Source organism: Grampus griseus (assembly GCF_964374135.1).
Source record: "Grampus griseus genome assembly, chromosome: 19".
Lineage (NCBI taxonomy): Eukaryota > Metazoa > Chordata > Mammalia > Artiodactyla > Delphinidae > Grampus > Grampus griseus.
The window spans coordinates 39,669,017-39,683,647 of record NC_139013.1 but is presented as its reverse complement, the minus strand read 5'-3'; the positions used below and the strand labels follow the sequence as shown (position 1 = coordinate 39,683,647).

Genomic DNA, 14,631 nt, shown 5'->3' with positions numbered 1-14,631 from the left:
ATTATAAATTCAACCTGAAATCTTACTATCTTTTTCTTTGTACAGTGTTGATTATCCAAACTGTGGATTAATCAGAGTCTTTCCTTCTCTTCTTTCTCCTTCTGGCTATTTTAAGCAAACTTATTGCTCATAATTTATCAATAGAAATGCAGACAAAAGGAGAAGTTGAAGTAGTCAATTCTGCTTCCTGCATCATATTCATTCATATAAATAAGTAATGGACTCCCACCAATTTTTTTCTCTAAAAACTTATTTTTAATTCTTCCCTCATCTTGCATGATCTCTACCTCTTCATTGCCCACAACTTCTATGCCATCTTTACTGCTTAACTTTTCTTTTTTTGTGTGCTTCAATGAAGAGGCAGTGGTGGGAGAGCCACCCCTGAGATGTTAAGATCCAGTAATTAAAAGGCAGAGGTAGAAAATGTAAAGAAGCCAGGTAACAGGAAATGGAGACATTGGGTAGAGAGGAGAAAACTGAAAACCAGACAAAACCTGTAACAGTTGCATCCCTGTTTGAGTGCCAAAATGCCTGGCATAAAATGTGCTAAAGTTATATGTAAAAATATACTACATCTGATCAGGTACTGGGGGAGAGGGAAAGGGGAGATTGAAATTAATGGAGAAGGCCCTTTGCATCCTGTCTTGTGCTTTCCTTTTAAAGTGTCTAACATGCCTTCATCAAAAAAGTCCTCTTAAGTCAGACAGAGAAAGACAATATCATATATAGCTTATATGTGGAGTCTTAAAAAATGATACAAATGAACTTATTTACAAAACAGAACTAGAGTCACAGATGTAGAAAACAAACTTAATGGTTACCAAGGGGGAAGGGGAGAGGGATAAATTGGGAGATTGGGATTGACATATACACACTACTATACATAAAACAGATAACTAATAAGAACCTGCTGTATAGCACAGGGAACTCTACTCAATACTCTGTAATGACCTATCAGGAAAAGAATCTAAAAAAGAGTGGATATATGTATATGTATAACTGATTCACTTTGCTGTACAGCAGAAACTAACACAACATTGTAAATCAACTACACTCCAATAAAAATTAATTTTAAAAAGTCCTCTTAGACCTTCACAATAATTGAGAGTCCACTGGATTATTAGCATTAATCATTGATTAGTCAACAGATCAGCAGGAAAGTGAGTACATTACCTGTGTCCCCAGTGGCAAAGTGTCTAATTTCTGATCTGGTATACCATTGTCCTGGGTTACAGAAGTACTTGTTGGGGAATCCTTTATTTCCCAGTTTGGGAAGGGAATAAAAAGTCCTTTGTTTGAGCCTGTGTCAAAAGAAAAGGCATACAATGAAGCACTGACCAGACTTTAAAGGCAACATGTCATATGGAAAGATACTAGAAGAGAAGTCACAAGATTGAGAGTTAGTCCTGGTGCCACTACTTGGAGACCATGTGAACTTGGACAAACTGCTTAACCTCTCTCAATCTCTCCACTTGTAAAACAGTGATGATAAAATCTAAATTTCCTATCTCTTAGAGTTGAGGTGAGGTTAAAACAAGACAATGGATATGAAATGGCTTCATAAATTATGAAATGCTCAAGAGAAATTAAGAAGGCGGCAAATATTTTGCATACTTCTGAAGTGAATATATAATAAACTTTGACACCAATTCAACAATCTCCAGCTACAGGGGGAGATGGCTGGAAATAGACTCCTGACATCAGGCATCTCCAGGGCTTTAATCAACAGTCTGCAATGATTTGTCATTTTACATCAGCTTCATCATTTCAAACCAGCTTCTTTCTGCCTTGATTTCCTCATTTGTTCAAAGAAAAAGACTAATCAGGACCTATTTCATAGAAACGAATGCCAAATCCTTAGGTTTCCCAGTATTTTTGCCTACCATTAGAGAAACAACTTTAAAAATAGAAAGGAAAAACAAACAAAAACTGTATCCTATCCTGGCCACCTCAAAAAAGAGTTTGTTAGGATTTCTATTAGATTGTAACACTTGTACAAAAGTTTTTGCATATCCTTGATCAATACTTATTTGCAGAATTCTGGGATTTGGGGTCTTCTGGGGGACCCATGGATGAAAATAAGAGGTTTCTGTTTAGGGAGGTTTTTTTCTCTAGTAGGATTGGATAAGAATTAAGATAGTTTCCAAAGTCTGGGCCTTAGTCAAACAGTGTGCTCTTCTGCTAGTTCCCATGTTTAGGCTCTGGCAACAGAAAGCTACTATAAGGCAGGGCAACTGAGAATACAGAGTGAGAATAAAGCCAGCCTTTTAAAAATCCAGCCCTTTAGTCCATTTGGAGCTCTAAAATGCTTCTTATTTCTGAGTTGCCTTTTGGGAATGAAATGTCCTACTACTTCAATACAAGATGTTCTTCCACCCTTGTACTTGACAGAACTGTATTTCTCAAAGTGACATAAGCTGTCAAAGTTTATGTTCTGTGGTTCCTTTGCAGTAGCAACACAGGAAAAAAAAAAAAACCAAGGTGAAGCAGAAATTGCTGATTTTAACCTGATTCTTAGTAGAAAATTAGAATGGTTAGTAAGCTGTGACTTTGGGTTCAAGGCTCCTCTTAACCCTTTCCTACAGAACAACACAAACTTCCCAGGTGTCCAAGACCCAGCTCCATCCTGGTTTTTGTTCTACCCTGCTAATGCTCTTTTTTAGATTCACAGGTTCTTTTTCTTTCAACCTACCTCTTGGTTCAAACAAATCCCCCAAGGTCCAAACTCTTTGCTGGATGCTATCATACCTTCTCTTTGGTGTCAGCTATCTCCCAAATCTGGTTGACCTTAAATCTAAATCTCTTAACTCTGATCTGTCGTTTCATGTCCAGACTTAAGTTTTTTGAACTGCCCCCCAAAGTGTGCCCTATAGACAACTAAAAAGTCAGTATTTTCTTTTTTTGTGTGTGTGGGATTTTAATTCCCCGACCAGGGACTGAATCTGGGCCCAGCAGTGAAAGTGCTGAGTCCTAACCACTGGACCACCAGAGAATTCCCAATTATTTTCTAAATCGAACTCATAATCTTCACTTCCAGGCCTACTTCTGCTGATGGTCCTCACCTCCATCCCTAACCCTCGTCTTAATACTGGCATTCCTATTCACCCAATCCCTCAAGATAGAAACTTGTTCTTTGATGTTCTCTCTCTCATCTCAAATGTCAATCAATTATCAAATTTTATAGAATCACTTTTTTTGGTGGGGGGAATCTTTATTTTAATTGAGGTATAATGTACATGCCATGTAAGTCACCCTTTTACAGAATACAATTCAGTGATTTTTACTGTATTCACAAAGTTGTACAACCATCACCACCTTCACTTTCATCACCCCAAAACAAACCAAATTAACTGTCACTCTCAATTCTCTCCTCCCCACCAGCCCCTAGCAAACATCAAATAGGATTTGCTTATTCTGGACATTTCATGTAGATGGAATAATATGTTTGACTTTTGTATCTGGTTTCTGTCAAGTAGCATGATGCTTTCAAGATAAATATTGTAGCATGTATCAGTACTTCAATTATTTTTAGGCTGCAAAATATGCCTTATATGGATATGCCATTATTTTGTTTCTCCATTCATCAGTTGATAGACTTTTCAGCTATTATGGATAATGCTGATTTCATTCCTGTACAAGTCTTTGTGTGGACATATGTTTTCATTTCTCTTGGGTATACATCTAGGAGTGGAATTGCTGGGTCAAATGGTAACTCTAACTTTTTGAGGAACTTCTAAATTGTTTTCCAAAGAAGCTATACCATTTTCCTTTCCCACCAGAAATGTATGAGGGTTCCAATTTTTCCACATCTTTGCTGTCACTTGTTATCTGTCCTTTTGATTCTAGCCATCCTAGTGGGTGTGAAATGGTATCTTCCTTGTGGTTTTGATTTGCATTTCCCTGATGGCTAGTGATGTTGAATATCTTTCATGTGCTTGTTGGCTAGTTGCATAACTTCTTTAGAGAAATGTCTATTCAATCTTTTGCCCATTTTCTAATTGGGTTGTTTGTCTTTTTGTTATAGATTTGTAAGAGTTTTTTGTATAGAATGGATACTAGACCCTTGTCAGATATATGATTTGCAAATATTGCCTCCCATTCTGTGGGTTACTTTATTACTTTCTTTTTTTTTAAATTAATTTATTATTATTATTATTATTTTGGCCACACCTTGCGGCATGAGGGATCTTGTAAGTTCCCCAACCAGGGATGGAACCCATGCTCCCTCCAGTGGAAGCACGAAGTTCTAACCACTGGACTGCCAGGGAATTCCCCAGCTTTTTTAACTTTCTTGATAGTGTCCTTTGAAACACAAAAGTTTTAAATTTTTATAAAGTGTGACTCATCTATTTTTTCTTTGGTTGTTACACTTTTGGTGTCATATTCAAGATATAGGCTCACTCCTGAAAAAGATAAACCGACACCTTGCTCTGCTACATTATGACTAAGGATGTCATGTACCACAGTCAGGAAAAATCAGGAAAAAGAAACAATTTGCATTCTGAGATAATTTTTTTCTTGTCTTATACTTCAATTTATTTTCTTCTTTTTCTTCAGATGTAAAATATATCCAACACTTAATTCCAAAAGCAAATGTATTTATGACATTGTTGTCCAGCCCAGGTTTTTATACCCATATAACCAATGTGATAGGACCATAATTCATTATCTTTTTACCACTGAAAATTGTTTTATATTTTTAATGACAGAGAAATGGCTTATAATGCTGATGCTTGTGGCAAAGAACTAATAGTTGGCTACTTCAATTACCAGTAATCTTATATGGATGAGGCCCTGCTTCACACATTTGGCCAAAAACCTTGCAACCCATCTGAGGTAGAAACAGAGATGTACTACCCAGATCCCTTTCAAGGAGGACTTGATTTACTCTTCAGAGTGTGTCTCAGCTACAGAGAACTACTTCCTGATGTCATGCTCTTCCAGAGGCAGTCCATATGCAGTGACCAAATGGGGCCCAGGGGCAGTCCTTGCTCTAGAGCTGTCCCTCTGCTCAACTCTCCTTCCTCCCCTTCCTTTCGATATTGATCTCTAATAAACATCTTGTACCCTAGATTCCACTGAGATAAAATTTTGAGAGCAGAAATAATGGGTCTAACACTAGCCTCCAAAATAAATGAAGGGGACTTCCCTGGTGGTCCAATGGTTAAGACTACGCGCTCCCAATGCAGGGGGCCCAGGTTCGATCCCTGGTCAGGGAACTAGATCCCCATGCTGCAACTAAGAGTCCGCCACAACTAAAGACCCCGCACGTGGCAATAAAGATCCTGCGTGCTGCAACTAAGACCCAGTGCAGCCAAATAAATAAAGAAATATTTAAAACAAAACAAATAAACCCAAAATAAATGAAGATTTGCTATTTCCTTTAAATTGCTTATCCCCAATGAGGACAACTTAATCCCCGACTTTTGAAATAATATATATGATATATATTATCATATATTATTAGTATATATAAATTATAATATATATTATAGTGTATATAATATATATTAATATATGATAGCCATTGTAGATATGATAATAATGAAAGGAAATTATAGTTTTTCCCGTCATGAACAGACTGCCTAAGTAACCTTGTGTTTTTCCGCCTTAAATACCTGATATGTATTTCATTCAAAATTCAACTCTTTGAAGTTTGGACTCCCTAGCAAAACATTGCAGGTAAAAACACTTAATGTTTTATCTCCAAGTTTTCTTTTCATATCCTCAATGATTTAATCAATCTGTACCTCCTCATTTGCATTCACACTACTATTACTGCCCTATGTCAGGACATGTCCTTATTATCTCCCATTGGGACTACTGTTCAAATTTAGAGTTATCTCTCTGTCACACATTTAATCATGCTTACCACCTAAAACACCTTTGCTACCCCTTTTCAAGAGAATAAAATGAAAATGTTTAGTAAAGAGGCCCTTTGCCACTTGGCTTTAGTCAAGCACCTTAGCTCCAGTCACAAGCTGAGTCAATTTCCTAATCTGTCACACCTGTTTTTTCTACTTCTCTATGCACTTAACACCAAACTATGCCCAATGAATTCTATTTGAATGCCCAACCTAAATGTCTCCTTTTTGTGAAGCCTTTTCCCAGGTCCCCAGTCAGTACTAACTGCTAGTGCCTCTCCCACATAGTTCTTTATCTCTATCACAGTCGAACTCATGTCTCAGCCTGACTTGTAACCTAATAGCTATGATAAATCTCTCTGGTGTGGGAGTATCTGAAGATCTGACACTGTTGTGTCATTTCCTAATGTGCCTAGCCTCTAACGCAAGATTTTCCAGTAGATATACACTTGTTCGCTGAATTGCTCTCACATCCATTGTGTCAGAGATTGACAGTTGCCCTCCACTATATCCTTTATTCACCTCTTAGAACCCCCAATAACATCCCTAGACTGCCACCATCTAGATTTCTATATGAGGGAGAAATGAACTTCTATCTGCCACAAAACCTTTCCTCATTTGCTCCTAGCACACCTTAAGCCTCTATAGCATATGCCTATCTACATTAGTGTTTCTCAAACTCAACATCCTCATAAACTCTGAAATATGAATCCAGTTTGAGAAACTTCAATTTAAGAAACTCAGTGTATAAAAAGATATTTTAAAAAGCAGATTATATTGGGTGACAGTTTGCAAATTTCTCACAGAACTAAACACTTGGTATTTATCCAAAGGAGTTGAAAGCTTATGTCCATACAAACACCTGCAAATAGATGTCTATAGCAGCTTTTTTCATAATTGCCCAAACCTGGGAACAATCAAGATGTTTTTCAGTAGGTGAATGGATAAACAAATATTCCGGATAATAATAATGGAATATTATTAAGCACTAAAAAGAAAGTAGCTACCAAGTCATGAAAAAATACAAAGGAAACTTCAATGCATATTACTAAGTAGATGAAGCCAATCTGAAAAGGCTACATACTGTACAATTCCAACTATATGACATTCTGGAAAAGGCAAAACCGTGGAGACAGGGGAAGATGGCAGAGTAAGAAGCATCTGGCATCTGTCTCCCACCTAGGTAACAACTGCACTGGCAGAATTCTGTCGTAACTATTTTGGAATTCTGGAGTCTACTGAAGACTTGCAACTTCTGGGGGAAGACGTGGAAGGTAAATTAGGGTTAATTTTACTTAATTCAGTTCTTAGCAAAGTAGCAGCTATCCATCACTCATTCCTCATACAAAAGAATGAAGCTGGACCCTTACCTAACACATACACAAAAATTAACTCAGAATGGACCAAAGACCTAAATGTAACACCTTAAACTATAAGACTCTTAGAAGAAAACATAAGGAAAATGCTTCATGACACTGGATTTGGCAATGTGACACCAAAAGCAAAGCAACAAAAGAAAAAATAGACAAATTGAACATCATGAAAAATTAAGGGGCTTCCCTGGTGGCACAGTGGTTAAGAATCTGCCTGCCAATGCAGGGGACACAGGTTCGAGCCCTGGTCCAGAAAGATCCCACATGCCGCGGAGCAACTGAGCCTGTGTGCCACAACTGTTGAGCCTGCGTTCTAGAGCCCACGAGCCACAACTACTGAGCCCACATGCCACAACTACTGAAGCCCGCGTGCCTAGAGCCCATGCTCCGCAACGAGAAGCCACCGCAATGAGAAGCCCACGCACTGCTACGAAGAGTAGCCCCTGCTCGCAGCAACTAGAGAAAGCCCACACGCAGCAACAAAGACCCAACTCAGCCAAAAATAAATAAAATAAATAAATTTATTTTAAAAAATTTTGTGCCTCTAAAAACAATATCCACAGAGTAACAAGGCAACCACAGAATGGGAGAAAATATTTGCAAATCATATATCTGATAAGGGATTAATAGCTAGAATATATAGAGAACTGCTAACACTCAGCAACAAAAAAACAAACAACCTGATTCAATAGCAAAGGACCTGAATAGACATTTCTCCAAACGAAGATATACAAATGGCCAATAAGCACACAAAAAAATATTCAACATCACTGATCATTAGGGAAATACAAATTTAAAAATACAAGATACCACCTCACACCCATTAGGATGGCTACTATCAAAAAAACAGAAAATAACAAACGTTGGGAAGGATGTAGAGAAATCAGAACTCTTGCGCATTGTTCGTGGGAATATAAAATGGTACAGCTGCTATGGACAACAGTATGGCAGTTCCTAAAAAAAATTAAAAATAAAATTACTATATGATCCAGTAATTTCAGTTTTGGGTGCAAACCCCAAAGAAGTGAAAGCAGGGTCTTGAGAGATATTTGTATACCCATGTTCATAGCAGCATTATTCACAATAGCTAAAACATGGGAGCAACCCAAGTGTCCATCAACAAGTGAATGGATAAACAAAATGTGCCACAACTAACTGCGCTCTAGAGCCCGTGCTCTGCAACAAGAGAAGCCACCACAACAAGAAGCCCAGGCACCGCAATGAAGAGTAGCCCCCACTTGCTGCAACTAGAGAAAGCCTGTGAGCAGAAACAAAGACCCAACGCAGCCAAAAATAAATTAATAAAAATAAATAAATCTATTAAAAAATATATGGAGATGGTAAAAAGATCAGTGGTTGCCAGGGGTCAGAAGGGGAGAAAGGGATGGCTAGGTGAGCACAGAGTATAGGGCAGTGAAACTATTCTGTGTGACACTAAAATGGCAGATACATGTTATTATACATTTGCGAAATCCATAGAATGTACAACAGTAAGAATGAACCCTAAAGTAAACTAAGGACTTTGGGTGATGATGTGTCACTGTAGATTCATCAGTTCTAACAAAAGCACCACTCTGATGCCTGATGTTGGTAGTGGGGGAGGCCTTGCATGTGTGGAGGCAGGAGGCATATGGGAACTCTGTACTTCTGCTCAGTTTTGCTGTAAATCTAAAGCTGTTCTAAAAAATATTCTATTTTTTAAATAGCAGACTAATACTGCAAAAGAGTATTTTTGCTTTTACATTTTTTAAATATTTTTCATAACTGCATCAAACAAAAGCACAAAATTAAAGGGTCTCACATTGCCTATGGACCTCTAAGATATATCCCTGGACTAGGAGTCCATAACCCTGAGTTCGAGGAATACTGATCTGTATCATTCATTTGGTGTTTTCATATGCACTGCCTGAAATTGTGTTACTTAGCTCTTTCATGTTTGTCTCATTATCCTAATTATGTTGCAAGTGATTCATGGAATGGCTACATTTTCTATTTCCAGAATATATGTTCTAGAAGATAAATTATGTGAGTCTACAAAGAAAGGAAAAGAATTTTGGTTGGGAAATCAAAAAATTTCACTAAAAAGAATGGACTTTGAGTAGGGTCATAAAGAAAGATCAGGATTTTGATTCAAGCATTCCAAGCAGAGGGGACAGCATTAGTTCAGGGGCAGAAGAGAGAAAAAGGAAGAACTATGTGAGAAGGAGGGAGTGGTTTGGTTTGATTGAAGCATTGGATACTGTAGTTGAGAAACAGGAGATAAGGTTTCAGGGTAGGTTGAAGAGATAACCTGCAGCCACTGTTTAGAGAAGCCCTGTGGGTCAGATTAAGGACTCTTAATTCAGTAGGTGAGTGGGAGTCATGCAAGTTTTTGAGCAGGAAAGTATAATAATCACAGCTGAGTTTTAAGAGAATGAAAGAAGAGACTGGGAGGCAGCATGGTGTAATGTTTAAGAGGACTTTGATGACAGATGGACTAGAGTTTGAATCCCAGCTCTACCACTTACTGTATAATTAGAGCAAGTTATTTCACCTCTTTGGGCCACAGTTTCTTCACGTGTAAAACAAGGATAATTATAACCACCTTCAAGACTGTTGTGAGGATTAAATGAGACAATACACAGGGCCTAGCCCAGAGTCTATACTCAGTAAATGATAGCTATTAGGCATGCCTGTTAAGAGACTATTAGAAAAGGGAAAAGGCTTGTTAATTGTGAATCATAGTGTAAGGTATGAACATTCAGCTGGACTTTAGGGGAGGGGCAGCATCAACCCCCGCTCTGGTTCTGAGCCTCAGCAATGGGAAAGTGGTGGTAACACTAATGAAACCCTAAGAGCTGTTTAGGGCTGGAGGAAAGGGGTTCATTTGGTTTTCTAACATGTTTAGCTTGAGGGGCTGGAAAATTATTCAGTGGTGATTCCAAGTGTATATTAATAGTTGGTCAACAGAAATGGGGGACTGGTGCAGAGAAACTGGTACAAGTTGTCAAAGCTAGACCAACATATTTAAGAGTCATCTACAGGGAGGAAATAAAGCAAGCTGTGGAAATAGATGAGATCAATAGGGCAAAGAGTAGAGAAATAAGAGAGTCTGAAGGCATAGCCTAGGTCTGCTTATTTTAGGGGTATGGGAAAAGAGAGAGGGAACTCTGAAAGAGTCAAAGATTATGTGGTTAGGAGACTAGGATGAGGATCCATGACAGTGAGTTTCCCTGTCATCCTAAATGATTGGTAGAAAGCACTGTTTTGAACAATTGAGCTAGTGGGAAATATTTTTCACAAAGTTTTCTCCTAGCCTGTGGCACAACCATTAACGTGGTATAACCACTTTAGTCATGTTGGATTACCAACAGTGCTTACAGGCAACACTCCCCAGGGATCTAGCACAAACATAATTTTCAGGGGAAAGCAAAGCTCTTTAACGTTTCAACATGGCAAAATAAATTTTACGTTAAAAAAAATTCCAGCAACAGCTGGAGCTTCCAAGAACCTTTAGAAATAGGCCCTGTGTCTAGTAAAGCAGTTTGTTCTCAGTAAAGACCGTGCACTTTAAAACGTTATAATTCATGGAGGGACTCTGTGTGTGCTAATGATGTAATATGATATAAATGAAATTTAACTCAGCTCATACAAATAAAGGCAGTCAAATTATGCTTTAGTGTATCTTTGTCTTTCTGGAAATGGATATATAAATGCTTGTACCTAGAAAAAAACCAAGAAAGCTATATACCAAATTAACTGGGATTCTCTTTAGGGGACAGGGTTCTGAGTGATTAAAATATTGTTCTTCATGCTTTTCAGTATTTCCCAAAATTATTACAATAGAATTTCATCAATTTTGAAATATAAAAAATGCTGTTTAAGATGAAGTAAAGCAATCCATGGTCCATGACTTACATGTGCTGAGACTTCCAAGAAAGGAAAATAAAAATCATACCTCACTATGGCTTATTTTACCATGAAATACTGTGAAAATAACTTGTCAATTAATGTCTACATAGATAGATAAGAAGTCAGGAAATAAAATATTGTATGTTACAAACTGAAAACTCTTAATGTCTAAACTGCATAGTCAATCTATTAGTTATTGTTGAGATTTTAAGGATTAATTTTTAGAGTTTGTATATAATTCAACAGACCCTTCAAAGGGACAGAGGCCTTGATACAAAAGAAAGTTTTCTCAATTAAAAGGTCATCTGATGAGTACCAAATTAATCTATAAGGGCACATTGAATGCAATTTCTCCAATGGAAAGCTTTCTCCTAGCCTGTGGCATGACCATTAATGTGGCATAACCACTTTATTCACGTTGGATTACCAATAGTGTGTACGGGCAACAATCCCCAAGAATATAGCACAAACACAAGAGATTCTGTAGCTGCAAAGGTTCAAGGTGGAGAAGCCCAGAAGGCTAATGGTGTGAGCTGCATTGATGCAGATGAGTCCTGAGTCTCTGATTAATGAATCCTGTGGAGATCAGTAATGCAATTTTCAGGATGGCTTAATGATATAAAGTGATGTAAGTGAAATTGAACTGAGTACAGCTTGTGCACTTTGATGGGTTTTGGCTTAGGCCTACTCAGTAAATAGGGCCCTTCTGGCAGTGAAAGAAAAGAGGAAAAATACAAGCCACTAAATCTTGTGCTTTCTTCAAGTGTGTGTTATTTCTCAACTATTTCGTCTTCATCCTACTCAAGATTGGCCATGAAAACAGAAACAACTAATGTTTTAATCATTTTGTGATCAGAAAGGGAAAACTTACCAATTTCAATCCTGTCATCAACATCAGTGCTGACTTTTGATGCAGTGCTCTCATTTGCTACACAGTTTTTCACTGTCTTCTCCCTAGAGCTACCACATCGAATAATTTATTTAAAACTCAAAAGAAGCTTCTGAGAGCACCAGTAAAGGCTATTTAGAAAACATTATTTCAGGGTGATCAGATTTCTTTTTTCAAATGCTCTAGAACATATTATTTTCACAAATATTTCAGTTAAAGCTATTTTTTAAAAAGTCATATTTTTATTGGGAATAATGAGAGAGAAAGACACTCTAGTTCAGCTTTAAAAGCATGAAAGCCAGAAAGTTCAGAACTTACTCTGTTTTCTTGACACAAACTTAGGTCTGGGTGATTGAGGGAATAGTATTTCATATTATAAAATAATAATATTTTCTTTTGTATTAAAAAACTCATAGTTAGGACACAGAAAAGAAGGTTCTTCTACCAAGAATTATAATGGAGACAACTATAGCCATTAGTTTGAAAAAGAGACAAGAAAGGCAAGTGTTTGCACTTGGTTGATGTAGTATAGTAAGATTGGGAAGTACAGATTGGGAAATACAGTAAGTACAGACAGCCTAGACTATAAGCCAGGCACTTTACACCCACCATTTCATTTAATCATAAAAGCTCTCCTATTAATCTATTATCACCATTTTATAGGTTGGGGGACCTGGGACTCAGAAAGGCTTTAAAAAAAAACCTTCACCCAAGGTTGGAGAGCTTATAAAGTATTAATGTTAATACCAGGCACTTGAGCAACATTTTACCTCTGTTTTTGCAGTCACTATAAGGTAACTAAACAGAAATATAGTGGTGAAAATTATTTGCCTCACTAGTAAGTTTATTCAGTTATACATTAACTCATCTTTGGATTTCTATAGTAAACAAGGTACCCCAATGCATATAAAATAGGAATTAATTTACAAAGTACATATACAAATAATTTTTAAGACATATTCCATTTCTTTCTACAGCAGGGTGAATTTTAATCTATGTAAATTAACCTCAATAAACTTGACTTTAAAAAAAAGGGAGCTTAAAGAAATAGGGAACTAAGGCTGCTCTCTGAGGATTACATTATAAAATATATAATGGATCAGAGCAGAGACAGGCAAAGTCAGTGGAAACAGGCAAGATCCCAGGCCAACAGGCACTGACTTCATTCATTCATCATTCAACAAATTACTCCTTAGCACCTTATATGGGCCAGACATTGTTCTAGGCACTAGGGATACTGCAGTAAACAAGACAAGCAAGGTCTTTGTTCTCATGGAGCTTATGGTCTAGTGGAGGGGAAAGACAATATAGAAGTAAACAAATAAAAAACATTCTGGGGAAGAATATTTAATGTTGTATGGATATTTTCATATTTTATCAAATTAAAAAAGGTATGTATAGGAAGAAAATTACTATAAAATAAATGTAATATATTTATTATTTTATATTTACATATTGATTGTATAATATATGTTATATATTGTTATAATATATAAACATGCACACACAAAACACACACACACACACACACACACACACACACACATATACCTAAGACTAAGAGGATATTTACCATAATATAATTAGTATTAATTTCTGGGTAGTGGGATTATGAGTGGCTTATTCCTTGTTTTTTTCTCTACTTTCCATAGTCTCAACAATAAACCCACATTACTTTTACCATCAGAAAAAAGTACTAATAGATATATCTACATGTGTATATAGGTACACAGATGTCTGGAAGGATGCATACCAAACATTACTAGTAGTTAACTCGGTAGCAAAATATGGGGTGATTTTGACTTTTTTTCCCTGTACTTCTGTATTATTTAAATTGTTTATAATAAACTTCTATTTTTCAAAAATAATAAAGCAACTTTTTTTTAAAAGCATGAGTTTCGGGGTAGAAAATATGGTACCTTACTCTGATAGAATTTTGGTAATAAGAAATAGAAAAAAATCTACCATTCAGATACTTTAGAGCTTAAAAGTCCATTTACTTTTGGTTTTGTACAGAAATGCTTCCCTTATCATTCTTTAACAAATTTATCTCTAACGACCCTGCCCATGGTAACGTAATCCTCCTAATTCAATGGGAAAAGACCATGTACTGATTTATAACTCTACCAAGAAAGGGTTGGTATACACTTATGGGGATGATAAGTAATACCATAATATCCCTATCTATAAACTTTGAACAACAACTTTAGAGAATGTACAACGATTATATCCAAAGAAGACCCAATAGTTCAAGAAAGCAGAAATGTTCCACTGAGGGCCAGATTCTCACCCCAGATAAATCTCAAAATGTTGCATAGATACTTTCATTTCTGATCTGAGGCTTCTTACAACTTGTAGAGATTTCTGCTGCAAAATGAAGAAAGTTAAGCAGGAATTCACTATTCTCTGTCCAGAACCAAACTAAAAAAAATTTTTGTAAAAAATCTTACCTTTTTTCCACCTCTAAAAGAAAATTTTCATTGTTACCCAGCTGACTGAAATGCAGCTTGGCAGCCTTTCTCTCACTTTCTCGTATGGCTCGGTCATCTAGAGGCAAAAACCGTGGTCTGAGCATGTTTCTTTTTGGAGTAAACAGTTATGGGTCAGAAAAGCA

At 36.8% G+C, this 14,631-nt stretch overlaps 1 protein-coding gene across 1 annotated transcript in view; it reads right to left on the bottom strand.

Moving 5' to 3' along the window:
* Nucleotides 1–14,592, bottom strand: part of LRRC36 (leucine rich repeat containing 36) — a gene marked incomplete at its 5' end in the record, with an annotated part of 34,155 nt that extends 19,563 nt beyond the window's left edge. Inside the window, 3 exons of the mRNA XM_082677559.1 lie at nt 1,174–1,301; nt 12,000–12,088; nt 14,468–14,592. Coding sequence (XP_082533685.1) covers nt 1,174–1,301; nt 12,000–12,088; nt 14,468–14,592 — 342 coding nt within the window. The remainder of the gene's footprint in view (nt 1–1,173; nt 1,302–11,999; nt 12,089–14,467) is intronic.
* Nucleotides 14,593–14,631: the final 39 nt, after the last annotated feature.